The sequence below is a fragment of the Onychostoma macrolepis genome, chromosome 22 (assembly GCF_012432095.1).
Source record: "Onychostoma macrolepis isolate SWU-2019 chromosome 22, ASM1243209v1, whole genome shotgun sequence".
NCBI classification, from domain to species: Eukaryota; Metazoa; Chordata; class Actinopteri; order Cypriniformes; family Cyprinidae; genus Onychostoma; species Onychostoma macrolepis.
In genome coordinates this window covers 5,802,485-5,821,679 of record NC_081176.1, presented here as the reverse complement: position 1 = coordinate 5,821,679, position 19,195 = coordinate 5,802,485, and the positions used below count along the sequence as shown (strand labels likewise).

At 35.8% G+C, this 19,195-nt stretch overlaps 1 protein-coding gene across 10 annotated transcripts in view; it reads right to left on the bottom strand.

Annotated features, from left to right (window-relative positions):
- LOC131529825 (uncharacterized) overlaps nt 1-19,195 on the bottom strand; it is a 113,920-nt gene that overhangs the window by 80,860 nt on the left and 13,865 nt on the right. For 2 of the 10 annotated variants that reach the window (XM_058759744.1, XM_058759745.1), the window contains 9 exons: nt 14,265-14,609; nt 13,209-13,481; nt 8,352-8,660; nt 7,879-7,896; nt 7,780-7,797; nt 7,679-7,696; nt 7,580-7,597; nt 7,259-7,495; nt 5,864-6,277 (listed from right to left, as the gene is read on the bottom strand). In XM_058759744.1, coding sequence (XP_058615727.1) covers nt 6,183-6,277; nt 7,259-7,495; nt 7,580-7,597; nt 7,679-7,696; nt 7,780-7,797; nt 7,879-7,896; nt 8,352-8,660; nt 13,209-13,481; nt 14,265-14,609 — 1,331 coding nt within the window. In that variant the 3' untranslated portion in view covers nt 5,864-6,182. Of the gene's footprint in view, nt 1-5,863; nt 6,278-7,258; nt 7,496-7,579; nt 7,598-7,678; nt 7,697-7,779; nt 7,798-7,878; nt 7,897-8,351; nt 8,661-13,208; nt 13,482-14,264; nt 14,610-19,195 lie in introns of those variants that run through there. The other 8 variants (XM_058759749.1, XM_058759747.1, XM_058759748.1 and 5 more) reach the window with 8 other exon arrangements.

Here is a 19,195-nt window from a genome sequence, read left to right as displayed (position 1 = left end):
CAGTAAGAAATATAGACTTCGTCACAGACACTAAGCAGAATGTATAGTCCTGCTTGTTTATTAATATTTATTATTAGTAGTGTTGGGAAGGTTACTTTGGAAATGTAATAGGTTACAGATTACAAGTTACCCTACTTAAAATGTAATAATAATGTTATAACTAATGTAACTTCTAAATTACTTGATTAAAGAAATGTAACAGATTACATTTGATTACTTTTCTAAATTTCTACTGTTTTCGACTGTTAATCATTTTCAAACATGTAAAGCAGGCAGGGTTAACCTTACAGTAGTACTCAACACTGATAACTTTCAGGCTTTCGAAATATTAAAAAATTTTAATTTTAAAGGAGACATTGGATGAAAAATATCTTCACTTGCATATAAATGTGTCTTAGCAGTTTGTGGACACGACTACCCTACAATGATAGAAATTCACTCCTTTTTTTTAATCCCCTAAAAACCTAAACAGTCTCAAGCCATTTTGATTTTGGAGTGAATGTCCAGCGCTCTCTTCCACCTTCAGTACCAAGACTGAGGTGAGACCCTTGAGCAAGGCACTAAACCCCCAACTGCTCCCCGGGCGCCACAGTAATATGGCTGCCCACTGCTCCGGGTGTGTTCACGCCACGGTGTGTGTGTGTGTTCACTACTGTGTGTGTGCACTTGGATGAGTTAAATGCAGAGCACAAATTCCGAGTATGGGTCACTATACCGTACTTGGCCACAAGTCACTTCACTTCACTTTCACTAAATTCGTTTATGTCTGGCTACGCAAATCATTTTACTCCAGACAGTTTTCTGAATTAGGGACAATTCAAGACAGGTTTTGTTTAAAAGTTAAAACTCAAGGATGGATCACTTCCACAGAAGAGAGGGGCGGGGTGAGCAGTGCTCATTAGCATGTAAAGAGATATGCACCGAAACGAGTCACTGTGAACAGAGCTGATTTTGACAGGGTAAAAAGGGTGTTATTTTTTATGACCACTGAGACCATTTCAAGAAGACCCTAATGAATCATACCACCTTGTGGAAAATGGGCATCCGATGTCCCCTTTGAAGCACAGCCACCACAAAATCAGACTTTAAAATCATGCTGAGGTTAAATACAGATTTAAAATCATAACAAGAAATAATTTAATAGCTATGATACTGTTTTTGAAATCAAATCTTTGCATAGCTATGACTGGAAACACTGGAATCTAACAATGCCTTAGAAAGAGTTAATCTTAAAAAAAATAAAGCATATACATAAACCCATGTAGGAAATATAAGAGTTATCGGATAAACATGTTATAAACTTCTGAAACATTGGTGTTTCATATTTTAGAGCAGTCACTGCAATTTATGAAAGAAGTCAATTAAATCTGTGTGTAGGAGTGTGTGTGAGAAAAAAATCAGATGTAACCCCCTTTGTAATCCTTAACATTTTCATAAGTAACTGTAATTTAATTACACATTTTTTCTAAGTAACTGTAACTGATCACAATTACTTTTATTTTGTAATTAAATTATGTAACTCCATTACATGTAACTAGTTACTCCACAACACTGATTATTAGTTTAGCATTTCAAGTAATGCACGTTTTCTCTATTTCAGAGTATGTTCAAAATGACACACGGTTTATTATTTCTGTATTAGTGGTGTTTATTTTGTAATGCTGATTAATATCGAATATCCTTGATACCAACATGAAAGCATATCACACTCCTACAAACACAAACATGCTGAAAATTCTGCTGAGATCAAACATTATTATCTTAATAATAATTATTAAGATGCCCATATTATTGTTATGGACGGACTCGGACACAATGGTGACGGGTGAGTATAAGGTGGTTTATTTAATTCAGGTTAAGCACACAGGTGAATCTAGTAGTCTTGAGAGGTGAGTAGATGTCTTGTGAACAGCAATACTTGAAGTGATGATACGACAGTGATAACTCTTCTCTTTCTCCAGGAATACAGGAAGACGAGACAGGCTGAATCCAGGGAGTGACACACACACACACTTCGTACTGGGAGTTCTACAAAGAGAGGATGACACAAGGAGGAGGAACACAGGAGGTAAGTCAGACAAGGTAAGTAATCTTAGAAGGATATAGTCTTTTCCGTTTCAGGATACTGTGATGTCTGAGTCCACGTGGCAATGACGAGATCGGACCGTGAAGTGTGTGTGTGTGTGTGATGAGCTTTTGTAGTGGGTGCTGATAAGATGGTGATCAGGTACAGGTGTGTGTGATTAGAACTCCGGGTATGTGGGACGTTGTGATTGGTGGAGTGAAGGGCCTGACTGATCCGTGACAATTATGTGAACTGTGTTGTATGATAATTACCCCTACTGAATTTTCGGTAACACTTTAGATTACAGCCTGCAATGTACCACGTAATTAAACAGAAATTACAGCGTACCTATTTGTAACTATAGAGTACCTCCACAGTACCTACTCGTAGGTATAAGGGAACAATATGTGTGCCTTTTCATCACGGATAGGGATAAAAAATAACACAGCTTTTATATTAGAAAAATCCACAAAAAAAAAAAAAAAAAAAAATCCTAATGCTGTCATGAAGTGGAAACATGATTATCCCTTTCTTTTGTTCATAATATGTGGTCAGGGTAGTTCCTAATAAAGTCTAAGAAATTTGTTTTTAAATAATTTGATATTATCCATGTAACAACTTTATTAGCAAGTATAAAGAAGGGTATTTAACATTATGTGTTTTTTCTAAACAGCAGTCAAAGACAATCTTGCACTTTATTTTGGAGAACTTTTACAAAATTAATTTGTACTAAAGTTTCACTGTTTTGTTACAAGTTTGTTTTTATGGGATGTGATACTGGTTTAGTGGAGTTGGATAATATAATCAATTCTTATTTTATTTGGTAAATACCACATGAACAAAGCAAAACACGTCTACTGTACCAAATGGTACACTGTTTTCTGCTGATTTAAAGATCTTTTATGATTATTTCATCTCAATACATAATTATAAAGATGTATTGCCCTGTTGTTAACAAAAATAAAATAAAATAATAAAAAATTTTTTTTGTTAAAAACACCATGTGCCTACACTGTTAGACTAGCGCTCTCTAGTGTTCACAACTAGAATTTTTTCTACAAGAATAGCTCTACTTTTAACAGCTAGAGTTCACAGTAGAGCAGCAAACCAATGACTTGAAAATTATTTAAAGCTTTAAAAAGCCGATTAGTCACAGATACATTAAATACTGTCTTGTTCTGTTAGTGTTTTGAAAGTATTCAGGTCTAAATATGGTTTTATCTGCAGTGCAGAGTCGTTCATAAACAAGGTAATATAAATAAAATAAAGTTAATTTTATTAACCTTAATGCCCTGCTTGATTATGAAGTTAACCAATTTCATCGCAGAGAATACATTTGTAGGTTTGATTTAAAAATGACTGTCGGTAAAGACTCTCTTCATCTAGTACCGCTCCAAACGACTCAGAGCTAAATGATTCATTCAGACTGAGTCGCGACTGGTTTTAAAGCGTTCTGCTAATCTTTTCGGCCAATTCTCTGAAAAGAGCCGACTCAAAAGAGTGATTCATTCTTTAGTCGCTGGTTCTGATTCTAAACAGCAGACATACCGAGCACATGACGGCCGAAATGTCAGGAAATGTAAATAATAGAATGTAGACTATAGAATACCACTACCAGGGCCGGAGTGGGGTCCATTTTCAGCCCGGGAGTGTAATGCTCAGGACCAGCCCACCACCCATCCCCATCCAACCCCCTCCCACCATGGTGAAATCTGGATAAATGAAGTGAAAGATCTGTTCTTACTATCCTGTTTTTATTTATATATATATATATATATATATATATAAAGTTCAATTCAAAATTGAAAGCTGCCAAGCAGTCATCAATAACTAAATGGAAAATCAGTAAGCATCTCGAGAGAAAGAAAGAAAAGGCTAAAATCACTTACATTTAAATTGCCAAATGCATAACTGTAAATGTTGCTAGTCACTGAGTCGCCAGTTCACGTGTGCTCGTTTGTCGTCTTGAAAAAATATTTGTCAGTTTGACACATTTGGCCGCGTCATCTTCCAATGCCTTTCATTTTTTTTTTATCCTGGCTCTTTTTTTTTTTTTTTTTACTATCCATTTTATTCTTCCCGCGATTAGCGCACTCTCGCTAACTCACACCACAGCATTAATGGTTTCGGTTTGTCTCCATGGCAACGACCTGGGACACGCGCTTGTGTAGACGAGGAGAGAGAGAGAGAGAGAGAGCGCTCTGACAACAGAAAACAACACATTTTAATGTTAAATTCAAATCTAGTGATACTAGCTTAGTTATCAGCCACACAGTAACTTTAACACATAGACGTTACGTGTATTTAAAAAAAATTATAAATTTTAAATAAATTTAAAAAAAGCAGGCGAGTCTGCCGGCCCAATTCATGAGCGGGGCAGAGCGGCCCACCGGGAATTTTCCCGGTTCTCCCGATGGCCACTCCAGGCCTGACCACTACTAGCCTACTACTACTGATTGTAGCTTAACTTTTAGATCGCTATTTGACGACGGTGACTGGTAGTAAATTTGATCTAAAGCGATGATAGCGTGCTGATAAACATTTACTTTTAAACAAACAAAACATCATATGACATTACATCATAATAAAACCTCGCAGCAAATGTTTGCGAAATCAAAAGTGAAACAAGCTTAATAACCCTCTCGTGCAGTGCTGCGTTTAGCAGTTCATGTCTGTCCTGTGATTATACTGGAGCTGTGCTCTGATTGGTCGTCTCTGCTCTGGTGGGCGTGGCTACTGTGGCTGTTCTAGTTTATGACATCATATCCACAAAAGAAGTAAAAAAAAAAAAAAAAGAAGAAAACATGTGAGATATAAACATTGTGACATACTGGAGATTTAATCTGTAAATTTGACAATATATGCAAGGATTTAAATTCATATATACATATATTTATAATATAGTTTATATATATATATATATATAGTTATAAATAAAATCATCAGGATCTACATGTGGGTGCAATTACATCTGCCAACTTTATAAAAATGATATTTGATTTTATTTGGAGGAGGTGCATGAAACAGCGCTTTCCCAGCAACTTCCTTAAAAAACTGATGATTTAAATTATTATAATTCACATTCACGAATTATTCACAAACAGAAAATTAATACAGTATTAATGATCTCCTACGAACAAGAAGCAATTTTATTGTATCGTTTATAGGCTAATCACTTATAATCAGTCTCTAGGTGCAGTTGTTCAAAAGTTTAATATTAATCAGAATGACCCAAATAATCCCCCATTTTACAATTCAGCATCAGGTCATCCATCTCACTTTTGTGCCCGTTTTTAAAGCATCATTGAACTGGATCTGATCCAGATACAAACACTGGACATTTACAATTATTTGCAATATAGATCAGTGAAAAGACTCATACTGAATTAACAAACACACAACAGAATTTGTCACACTCAATGTTTTATTTTCTTAATAGTAACACTGTCAAGTGAACATACTGTGATGCATTTCTTTTATCAACAGTGGTTTATAAACAATCAAAAGCTGAAGGAATGAAGTGTTTATACAGCAAGATCATCTGTAAATCCTGAACAGAGTATCAGAGCACTGCAGTCTTCAGAAAAACACTGAATTCAGAGCACAGTTCATATATCACACTCACATCTTATCAGGAGACTGACAGATTTTACAAATATATATATATATATAATGCCGTCTCTAGGTACTATATTTAAAATACAAAATATTTAAGCATGAACACTTCAATAAAGTACAAATATGTGTGATGTAACAGCACAAGAGCATCAAATAAAAACAACAACAACAACAAAAGAATTAAGGCATATATACATTAATTAGCTTGAGATAATTTCCGCTAATTTTTTTCAGGTGTAACATCAATCAAGCCATCTCACAGTGTAACATCCTTCATTACTGTAAATCAGTCAAACTGGCTCTTAGTACAAAATATAATAATATCATCAGTGCAATATCAGCATCAGCGTGAACAGCAAACTGTTACATCAGCTTCATCATCATGAAAGCATGTTTCTCTGTTTATGTCAAAGCAAATAAAAGTCTTAGTTTTTATATTACAAAAGCACAAATGGCTCGACTTCAGTCACTCTTCATGTGTGTATTGTTACTGTGTTGATTATAAATGATCAAACTGAATACTTTCATTGATGATCATCTGATGACCAGCAGGATCATCTGTCTCCTGTTTCTTAAGGTTTTGTCCATTCTCTTCTAAATTGAGGGAAGAGAAAACAAACAAACAAACAAAAAACAAGTAAAAACAAAAGAGAAAAACAAACAGTCTGAACTCATCGGATAAAACATCTGATGCAGCAGTGTAATAATATTGTTTAATAAATGAATTAATGAAGCCACAGTATAACAAATATGAAGTGCTGAGGTTGAACACAGAGGAAGAGCTCCAGCTGGATTATTTGGTTGAAGAATGAAGCTTTTGGTTAATTGCTAAATTTACCCTCTTATTTGACCAATGCTTTAATAATAACTGTTGTACAGAGAACTATAGTGACACTTAAATGAAAATAATGGGTCAATTATTAATAGTGTTTAAAACAGTGAAGAACAATATACGTTACTAAATATATAAGACTAAATATTAAAATGTAATAACTTAATGAAATATCTGTTGTTAAAATTAGTCATTGTCTTTCTTTTAAATTGCAGTATCTTATTATTTTCCGCAGCAACATCTGTTCTCAAATAGGTTCATATCTGAATGAAGGCCAGTGTGTCTCAGAAAATAGTATTTTTATGGCTTCCCTTAGTCAGAAAAATCAGAAAGCCAGTCAAAAATAAATATATAAATTCATTAAGGGTCAGCTCTGTCTTTATATTTGTATTAATGATGTTAATGTTGTTGACGACTGAATGAATCCAAATCATACACATCTTACAGTGTTTGTTATTATACAATCATTTTACTATTTATCTTTGTGTTATAAACCTCTAAGTTTCTTTTTATGTTAGTTTGGAGATGTGTGATCAGTGCTGACTTTTGTATTTCCGTATTAATGGTGTTTCTTTTGTTTAATATTGAACATCTTTAAAGGTATATCACACTCCTACAAACACAAACATGCAGAAAAAGCTGTTGAGTAGATCTGTATCTGCCCTTCGTCTGTAATTAGCTTAACAGTAAACAGACTTTTAGTTTTTTTTTTCACAATTACATCAATTGTGTGTGATACTTACCCCTTTGTCTTTCTAGTTCAGAGATCTTGCTGCGATAGTGCTTCACAACAGCAGCTACAACTGCAGCAGCCACCAGAACAACAACAACAAAAACAATCCCTGCTACAGCACCTCGAGACAGACCTGGATCTGAAACAGCTAGAGACAGACCTGGATCTGAAACAGCTGGAGACAGACCTGGATCTGAAACAGCTGGAGACAGACCTGGATCTGAAACAGCTGGAGACAGACCTGGATCTGAAACAGATAAAGAGAGACAGTCATTAGTGTGAATGTGTGTCTGATCTACAACAAACACTAGAAACATCAGCACTGCATTACCTGAGCGAGGATCTAAACCTGTAATGATAAAGAGAGACAGTCATTAGTGTGAATGTGTCTGATCTACAACAAACACTAGAAACATCAGCACTGCATTACCTGAGCGAGGATCTAAACCTGTAATGATAAAGAGAGACAGTCATTAGTGCGAATGTGTGTCTGATCTACAACAAACACTAGAAACATCAGCACTGCATTACCTGAGCGAGGATCTAAACCTGTAATGATAAAGAGAGACAGTCATTAGTGTGAATGTGTCTGATCTACAACAAACACTAGAAACATCAGCACTGCATTACCTGAGCGAGGATCTAAACCTGTAATGATAAAGAGAGACAGTCATTAGTGCGAATGTGTGTCTGATCTATAATAAACACTAATACATGTGCAAGCAGCGATGAGGAGACCAAGCCCCGGCACAGCACCTCCTGATGGCTTCAGAAAAACAGTACACATCTGTTACATCTTTCTTACATCCAGCTACATGTTTGTTACTTTGATCAAGTGTTTTCTGTGGAGCATGAAGTTATTCTTCCTGCAGGGGGCGCTTCACGGCTCAGAAAGGCTAATTATACTGAACCACATCAAATATGAGAATCATTTTATTTTACTGGATATATTTGTACACTAAAAAAGAAAACATTTAACTCTATTTATGTTTAAATATTCAAATGAAGTGTAGAGTTGTGAACACTTGTGTTCATTTAACTTTGTTCTTTGAGTTCTGACCTAAATAAGACTGCTTTTATATTGACAGATTTGATCTACTCACCGCTGACAGTAACAGTGATTCTCCTGTTTATGGTGCGTCTGCTGCTGCTGATCTTCAGTTGATATTCTCCAGAGTGTGTGGTTCTGGTGTTCATGATGATCAGAGATCCAGTCTGACGGTCCAGATCCAGTCTGCCTCTGAATCTCCCATCAGGAACATCAGATGTGTAGAATCGTCGGTCTGCTTTATGGATTTCAGCTATGACATTGTCTCCAAACATCCAGTGTATCAGATCATCGTTCTGTATTTCAGTTACAGTCTGTAGAGTAACAGATTCTCCCTCCGTCCCTGATACAGACTTCATTTCACCTGTCACAACAAACACATGAAGAACAGTGAGGAGCAGCGACTCAGACATGAATTAAATACATACAGAAATATTTTAAACACTTCTCACTTAACAAATCTCACCGAGTCTATTAAAGCTCATTTAACTCTCAGTTGTTTAAATTAAAGTATAAATTCTACAGCAACACTTTACTGGTCATAAAAGCACATTTCAAGTCTAACAAGACATTTCCATCAAAGGAATGACAAAGAGAAGAAGAGAAATGTGTTCATCAGATCAACGATCAAATGCAGGTTAACATTTGAGCTCATTATAAAACTGAACACAAGCAGACAAAGAAATGAAGCATCATTACCGGCTTCACTAATTATTAACCAGGGGTGCGTTTCCCAAAAACAACTAAAAGCAACTATGGTATAGTGGTACGGTATATGGTATAATGCTAGTACATAAACAAACAAACAAACAAACAAAACAAAACATATATTGAACATCGAACATATACATATATATACTGTGACGAGTCGGTTGCCTCCCCCCTTTTTCATCATCACCACCCTGTCCCTTATTTGACTCTTTGATTTGTGAAATGTATTGTACAGAAGCCCCGCCTCAGACTCTCACTACTGGCTGTGTACATAAAGTATGGAACAAAAAAAAGAAGATATTTCGAGAAACATCTCAGTATTTTTTGTTCATGCAATGAAAGTCACTAGTGACCAAAACAGCTTAGTTACCAACAGTATTCAAAATACCTTCTTTTATGTTGTGCAAAAGAAAGTAAGTCATTCAGGTTTGAAACAACAAGAGGTTGAGTAAATGACGACACAATTTATTTATTTTTGGTGAACTATCAAATAAATGAAATAAATAAATGAAATGATACTCCAAAGAAGAAACTAAAACTACTTGTTTTCAGTAAACGGTTCACTTTATGAATGGGCATTTGACTTATTGGTTCACAATATTCACGCGGAAACTAAACATCGCTGTGTTGCTCGGAGATGTACAACAGTTCTGCTGTGGTAAGGTGACCAGATTTCTGAAATGAAAACCGACATTTCCTAGTTCAGTGGTCAGAATATCACTAAAATCTCACTTGTGATTATCCTCGAATTAAAAAATGGGCACAATATGTTCTTTTTGTTGTTGTTGTTGTTGTATATTAATATCATAACTGACAGGCCTAATGACAGTGATATTTGAGGATCAAACTTACCCTATTTTTTTTAATACAATTCACCGAAAATCACACTATGAAAAATAGTAGGCTAAATAGTAACTATTGCAAATAGCAAACAAATCAAAACAGTACTAGGCCTATAACAAAATTATGGCTTTACAAAAACACAATAAAATAAAACAAATACGAGAACATATGATAGCCTAAATAAAACTGTATTTAACAATTATGTTATTTTCTAACTGCATTTAACATTTTTACAACTGTGAGCACAATAATTAGGCCTACAACTTTTCAAATTCTATGTTTATGCTTTAAAAGGATCTTTTTTGTAAATTTTATTTTATCCCTAATCAGGCTCGTTATTTTTCACTTTAGGCCCATTTTGACCATAAAGTATGCTCTCTGCAAATGTTTTTGTGCAAGTGTATAATTGTGACGGGAGGAGCCAACGACAGACACAGTGGGTGTGGCGTCAGGCCTCGGAGAGGCTTTTATTCAACAGAAATAATAAAATAAAAGTGTCCAAAATAAACAGGGGGTCTGGTGTCCTCGTCGTGCTGCGGGGCTTGTGAAGGAGGGCAGTGTTCTGGAAGGGAGGGTCCAGGTAAGGGGCGGAGTCCGGCGGCCGCACGCACTCCCACTCGGGTCCGGGGCGCGAGCGGCGGCTCTTCCTCTTAGTCCGCGGAGTCCGGCAGCTCACGACTCTGGTGGCGCGGAAGTCCCTCTACGCTCCCTTCCTGGACCCACGAGGACACCAGCGTGCATGCACGGGGGAAGAGACCGGTCTCTCGAGGAGAGGCGCGCTTGGCATTTAAACAGCGGCGGTGATGAGGCTTCATTCAGTTCAGCTGTGCCTCATCACACGCCGCCAGCCCTCGCTGTTTCCACGCCCCTCCTCTCTCACACACCCACTCCCGTCGGGAGCCTGGTGAAGGGCGGCGAATAAGGACGGGGTGGTGATGACAATAAGGGGGAGGGCAACCGACTCGTCACAATATATATATATAGCACTGTTCTTCCCGACAAAAACAGCACTCGGGTGATAGTGCCCCCAACTGGCAACCCGGGTGCGAAATACAATTGGGTAAACTGGCAGTGGGCGGGTTTCACAAACCATAGCAAACACAGACATTCGGGGCCGGAATGCACGTTTTCAAAGGAGAATAACTGACTGAAGCATTGTTTTCAAATAAACAAGTATGTTAACTTGTTTCTTAAATATCTGCAAACATATTATGGTATTTTTATGCTTTATTAGAGAGTCAAAATCCTACATACAGCACCTTTAAAAAAAAAATAATGTGAAATGACAACTTCAACAAATGAAATACCATCAATTAACAACCTCGGAGCTCACATTACAACCCAGAAAGACTAATTATATTGAACCTTCAAAAATGAGATTAGTCTGATTATAGTTTATTATAGAATTCTTCCTATAACATTATGACTGCAAACAGTCAGCCAATATAATGTTATAATCTTATAACATTAGGGTAAGATGGGAAAAGATGACCCCACTACCATCATTATTTTCTCTTGACCAAAGATAGCACAAAATCTCATCTCAGCACTTTTGATGAAAGGCTACATGTTATTATTTTTTTTTATAATGTAATACTTATCGTAATAAATGGGGTTATTATTAGTGCTGTCAATCGTTTAAAAAAATTAATTGCGTTAATCACACTCATGGACTGTGATTAATCATGATTAATCGCAAATTTAAAATACTAGGATTTACCTGTAAATGTGTTGAAAAAGAAATGCATGACCAACTAGTTTAAGGAAACAGAATCTTTCACACTTCCGCCAGGTATGAGAAACAATCCTTATTATTCTTCTGTTTTCATTCAGCCATTATCTGCCTTTATACTGGCAATAAAACGTTTACCAAGCCACATCGCTTCAATCGCAGTATACATTTACCCAACTATTATCAAAACTATTTCTAAATAAATACAACAAAACACTTCGTGCAGCCTTACATGAAGTATTATGACAAAATGCATTATGAAGAAGAATTGGACCTGTTCTGCAGCTGCATTAGAGCTAATATTAGCATGTAAGTGTTTGTAATAACTTCCTTTTGCGATCACATGTGGAATTTGGTCGTTTACTGTCGTTAAAATATGCTATTTATAGTTTTTTATATCGCTGCACAAAGTAGCATTTCAGATGTACACATTCAACTCAAGAAAATCACATACAAACCATATCCTATCGTAATCGTGTGTTTATTATCTTATATAATCTATAGTGGCTGTTGTCATGTTTATTTCTGCTGTGTAAAAGCCTTAACATGTATGCTCTGCTGAAACTCACGTTGTTTGTGATACAACCGCCTCTCCGTTCTTAAGTTGTCAGGAATACATTCCAAGTATAATACACATTAGTAAAAGGATCTTTTTATTTTTATTTATTTATATACACTTTGGGGGTCGCGGTACATTATAAAAGTAGCCCAAAAAAACAGTAGCCCCTCACTGTAGAACAAAATATCCAGGGGGCGGGGTTGGATCCACATCCAGGGGGTGGAGACTGGTAGGTTTAGGGGTGGGGATGGTTGGGTTTAGGAATCAGGGGGTGGAGACGGGTAGGTTTAGGTAAATGTAAGGTGGGAGGAGTTGGATCTAGATCCAACCACAACCCCTGGATCTTGTGTTCTGCAGTGAGGACCATCTCCAAAAAACCGCAACCCACAGCTCTGTAATTTTTTTCCCGCGACTGTATTTTCAAAATAGCCCACTTGTGCCGTTACCCTGGCAACACTGGTTTGCTGTACCCTCATCACACAATGATAGATGACCTTCCGCGCTGCGATGACGGCAAGAAGTTGGGGTCAAACCTTATCAAACGATTCATTTGCGTAAAAAAAATATTAAACGCGTTAAATTCTTTTGATTAATCGCATGCGTTAACGCGTTAACGTTGACACCCCTAGTTATTATATAGTATTTCCATGAATTAGATGTATATTTCAGACATCTTTGCTTTTTATTAATGTTAGTGGGACACATGGCAGTCTTTTTTTTTTCATCACATATTTTAGTAATCATCCTAAATGAATATTCCATATGCCAGTATATAAGTCATAGAATAATTTTAACTTTCAAATGAATCTCGTTTAATGGGATTCTGCTTTGATTACTCAATTATAATTATCATCTAAATAGTCAAAGTTATTATTATTATTTTTTAATAGCATAGATGATTTAGTATTTTACATAAATGACAAAATATATAAATATTAACAATTTATATCTAAACAATGAATTTATATCTAAATATGTTACAATTTAAAAGTATATGAGCATTGTTTCTAAGGTAGGCATCGTCCCCCCTTTTACCTTATAAAAAAATGAAAAAAAAATCTACTCACCAATTGTAATCCGGTATTTCCTGTGTAAGATCATTCTTCTGGTAATGATCTCCACTTTATAATGTCCACTCTGACCTCTTCGGATGTTACTGATGGTGAGGTTTCTGGTCTGACTATTCAGATCAATGTTTCTCCAAGTCTCGTTTAAGTCAGCAATGAGTTTGTCTTGATCTCCAAACTTCCACAGTATCTGATCATCTCTCTGTATTTCAGTAAGACCAGTGCGTAGAGTGACTGAATCTCCCTCCAGCACTGACACTGACTCCACATCAGCTGTGTCAACAACAAACACACGAGAACAAACAGAAACAGTTTTGAGAGATTCATCTTATAATGCTGTCTGGAGAATAAAATGAATCTGAATTAAAGTGAACATGATTTCTACTGAGGGGGACTGATTTCGATAAGATCATTACAACAAGTAATGTGAATTAAACTGTTTCAACTTAATTGGAAATCAGTTGGAAGGTCTCAAAGCATTTCCAGATCATGGACGCTGCTTGGTTGTATTGGGTTTGGAATAAAGATTTTTTTTTTTTTTTTTTAATGTTGCATAATATAGCTTTACATGCACAGAGATAGATTTTTATTTTGGTCATAAATTTTAGTAAATAAATCTCACTGAGTCTTGTCTAATAAAGCTGATTTAACTCTCAGTTAATGTTTATCATTTATACAGCAGTCATTTACTGTCAGAAAGACACATATCAGGAAAACAAAGAAAATAAATGTGTTCATAAGATCATATGATAGTGCAAGTGAACATGAGCATATTTACTGGTGTTTGGAAATGTATTAAATGAACAGAATCATTCAAAGCTCCATTTTCATTTAATTCAGTTTTACCAAATGATGTATGAAATTATGTATGGAAATAAGCACTCAATTATGAACACCACTTCTGTAGAATGCTTTGAGACTTTGAGAAAAAAAAATAAACTAACAGTACCACAAACATATAGCTTTTTAGCCTTAATTCAGTGCAAACAAGTTTTCATCTAAACTATTCACACAAAACCAATCTAAACATATTTAATATTACATTGATGGACTCACCGCTGACAGTCACTGTGAATGACTGTGTATGGTGTACGGTGTATCTGCTGCTGGTACTGTTGCTGATCTCAGCTTCATAAAGTCCAGAGTCTGTGGCTATGATGTTTGTGATGGTCAGAGATCCAGTCTGATTGTCCAGCTTCAGTCTGTCTCTGAATCTCTCATCAGGACTATAAGATGTTAAAAATCTATTGATGTCAGCTACAGGAGATTTCTGCTGTCCAAACCTCCACTGTATCACATCATCTCTCTGTATCTCAGTAAGATCAGGTCGTAGAGTGACTGAATCTCCCTCCAGCACTGTAACCTCCACTGACACGGTCTTCACTCCATCAGCAGACACAACTGCAGAACAAACACAAACAGATTCTGTCAGTTATCACTTTTATAATAGTCACTAAACAGATTTAACACAGATCACGGAGTCTTGTCTAACGATTTTCTACAACATTTTCAATATTCTTTTCTGCATCCATCTCAATCAGTCAAATACAGATAGAGTGGATTTTACACATAATTTCACTAACACACAAACTACCATTCAAAAGTTGAGTCACTAAAACTTTTTTGTCAATGAAAGAAATATATGCTTATGTTCATCAACGTAGGCTAATATTTAATTAAAAGTAATCTGATTAATTAAATTTTAACCAGTGCTGACAAAGCTTCAGCCCTCAGCAGTCATTACTCTATTCTAACTAGAAAACACATTGTTGCATTTGAGAAATCAAACTAATGCACTGACTTTACTCTGCAAAGCTGACACTTGCAGGTGAAATTGTGGTTATAAAATGGACAAACATAAGTATATTTATAGAAACACATCAGTCTGTTGTTATTTTAATAGTTGTAGAATATTCAAAACACTGATGTCTTGAAAGAAGAAAGCAAACGCAATATAACAGACTAGTTTGAGAAATAGACCCTCACTGTTGCTCAGATATGAGCTTCACTGAACAGGACACACTAACACTGTTACAGTGAAGAGAAGACTGAGATGCTGCTGCTGAATGAATCTGAGGATTGAGGAGATCTGGGAAGAGTTTAACTGTACGATCTTTGATTAATGCCCTTCAGGCCAGTAACACATGGGAATTACTCAGTGTTCGAATTGTGTCAAAGCTCTTGAGGGGTCCCCTAACCAGACGCCCCCTTCAAAAAATTAAAAATATAAAACCTTGTATAGCCTAAATATGATTCTTTTTTTTTTTTTTTTGTCTTGTCCTTGTTATCGTTGGGAAAACCTAATTCTAAGATAAAAGCTTATTTTACGATGATCAGTGAATTATGTGCAAACAATCACTAAGCAAAGAAGAATTTAATATCTATCATAGGGGTGTGCAATATAGACAAAAATATATATCTTTTGGGTATAGATAGATAGATAGATAGATAGATAGATATTTGGGATTTTATCGATAACAGACAATATTTTACTGAGTGTACTGAGCTGCAGGACTGCAGTGGGCAGCTGACTCCTAAAGTTTTTGATATTCTTAAAAATAAAGCCTTTTTTTCCTAGAATATCATTATCATTAAAATCATTATCAACAAAATTCATCTTTGCAATGCAGAGGAAATACAGAAGCTGCAATCTGCCAGAATCTTGCATTCAGATTTACACATTATTTAATGCAAAACATGAATGCATTTAACCTGCAGTCACAAATGCATTAGGCAAGGCAAGGCAAGTTTATTTATATAGCACATTTAATACACAATGGTAATTCAAAGTGCTTTACATAAAAGGAAGTGAAATAGTCATTATTAAAAATAATAAAAATCACAACAATAAAAACAAAGTGATTTAAAAATTTATTTTAAAAGAATTTAAAACATTTAAGAATAGAAAGTGATTATACATAGTGCAATCAGTTCGGACGTAGCACAGTGCTCATTCAACAAATGCACAGCTAAACAGATGAGTTTTGAGTCTGGATTTAAAAGTGGCTAATGTTTTAGCACATCTGATCTCTTCTGGAAGCTGGTTCCAACTGCGGGCGGCATAATAGCTAAAAGCAGACTCCCCTTGTTTTGTGTGAACCCTTGGTATTTCTAACTGACTCGATCCTAATGATCTGAGTGGTCTGTTAGGTTTATATTCAGTGAGCATATCTCCAATGTATTTAGGTCCTAGGCCATTTAGAGATTTATAAACGAGTAAAAGTACTTTAAAATCAATCCTAAATGTAACTGGAAGCCAGTGTAAGGACCTGAGGACTGGTGTAATATGCTCAAATTTTCTGGTTCTAGTCAGAATCCTGGCAGCAGCGTTCTGGATGAGCTGCAGCTGTCTAATGGTCTTCTTTGGAAGGCCGGTGAGGAGACCATTACAATAATCCACGCTGCTGGTGATAAAGGCATGAACCAGTTTCTCCAAGTCTTGACTGGAAACAAAACATCTAATTCTTGCAATGTTTTTGAGATGATAGTATGCTGATTTAGTTACTGCTTTGACATGACTACTAAAACTAAGGTCTGTCTCCAGAAACACCCCAAGATTTTTGACTTGGTTTTTAGTTGTTTGACCCCTAGAGTCAAGGTATGCATTCACCTTGAGAACTTCATCTTTGTTTCCAAATGCAATGACTTCAGTTTTCTCCTTATTTAACTGAAGAAAGTTCTGGGACATCCAACAGTTTATTTCATCAATGCATTGGCAGAGGGAGTCAATGGGGCTGTAGTCATTTGGAGATAAGGCTAAGTAAATCTGCGTATCATCAGCATAGCTGTGATAGGCAATTTGGTTCCTTCTCATTATTTGACTTAGTGGGAGCATATACAGGCTAAACAAGAGCGGTGCAAGAATTGAGCCTTGTGGGACTCCGCATGTCATGGACGTCCACTTAGACTTATGCTCTATTAATGTTTTGATATTTTAATCCTAAAACACTGAATACTGATATTTGAAATTATTTAAAAAAACATATACTTTAAATGTGAAATTAAAACCGCCAATAGGTGGCAGTAAGTCATTGTTATTAAGTGATTCATTGCGATTGAACCGAATCATTTAAACGGTTGATTCACGAAACGAAACACCATCATGTTGCTCAGAGACGCAAAACACTGCTGTGGCTGTGTTTGGAACCATTTTTTGTTGGCTAAATAGAGCAAAAATAGGCAATATGGTGTCTAAAACGTAAGTGTATTAATAACTTATTTTTTATTGAACTGTTGTATAAACTCAATGTCACATTTTTGCGGGGGAAAAAATGGCACTCTTCGTGTGATATTGAATAACTATATGAAATTATATAAATATACATATTTTCTGCCGCATCTTGAATTTTGGGAGCATTCTGCATTTTATTAGAGTGAATCATGCAGTGAAAGAATGCACTCAGTCAGTCTAGCTAGTGTTTAAGCACTCATAGCTCCTCTTATAATCTGTATGATAAATGATTCTCTTACTTTTATCGTATGTACGTCTGCACTTTTATTGCTTATTGCTTATGCGCAAGTTTCAGTCTGAACAAAATTCAGCGATGACTAATCTGACCGCCTCTGATTGGTCATTGCATTCCTAAGCTCAACAGAATCGTGTGTGATTGGTTATGATGAGTAACGCTGTACAAACGCTTAAAAATAAAATACGATGTAACATGAGCAGGTCTAAATTTAATACAGTCATCGAATCTTTTCATTTAATTTTCATTTTCACTAGTTCAATGTTTCAAGTATTATAGTTTTATTGAAAAACCAGGGGACCCCCCCAGCCCCCCCTCAATTCGAACACTGGAATTACTACAGAAAAAGGTATGAAACCTCAGCTGAATATCTTAAAAAGCTAGCTGCAAGAACATATATGATTTGCAGAGGGGCCACTGCTGCACACAGAGGATTCTTCAATGAACAAGAATTCTTCTTTAAAGAACAACTAATATTATAAAGGTTTTCACTGTAATTTTTATTAAATTGAATGTGTCTATGATGAATGCATCCATTTCTTTTAAAAACATACACATTTCTTGGTGATTCCAAATGGTAATATATGGAGAAGGGTCTAGCTGCAGACATGCACTTCACTTCACTCTCAGACACCTGCACTTTCCGCAAGTGACGTCACTTGCAGTCTTTTTTATTTTATTTTATTTATTAAGTTTTTTTTTACTGAATGTCTCAACATTTTACACAAGTACCCAGGTGATGAAGACAATAAAAAATAAACTAAATTACGAAATCACTTGCAATCGCTGCTTGCACTCTTCGCTGCTTGCGACCACCACTTGGCTACTTGAGAGATTCAGTTTAAAAAATAATTAATAAACTAAATTAAATAAAAAAATAAAAAAGACAGCAAGTGACATCCCTTGCGGAAGTGCAGGTGTCTGAGAGTGCAAGTGCATGTCTGCAGCAAAGCCCCTATTGGCATATATGTAGATTAAACTGAAGCCATCTTGTGTTGATTTGAGAAAAATCTGATAAATACACACTACTATTGTACACTTGGGAACACCATAACTTAAAAAAAAAAAAAAATCATACTTTTATTCAGCAAGGACACATTAAATTGATTTAAAAATGTCAGTAAATCTAATGTTTCTTGAGCAGCCAATCAGCATATTAGAATGATTTCTGAAGGATCATGTGACACTGAAGACTGGAGTAATGATGCTGAAAATTCAGCTTTCTTCACAGGAATAAATTACATGTTACTAGCCTATATATTCACATAGAACAAGGATATTTTAAATTGTAATAATAATAATATTTCAAAATATTACTGTTTTACTGTATTTTTAATTAATTAAATGCAGCCTTGGCAAGCAGAAGAGACTTCTTTTAAAACAGTGGTTTTGAATCCTGGCTCTGGGGATCCACCGCTCCGCTTTTGTATGTCTCTCTTATCTGACTCAGTTGAGTTCAAGGAGTTCAGGCTCTCACCTAATGAGCTGATGATCTGAATCATGTGTGTTAAATAAGGGGGA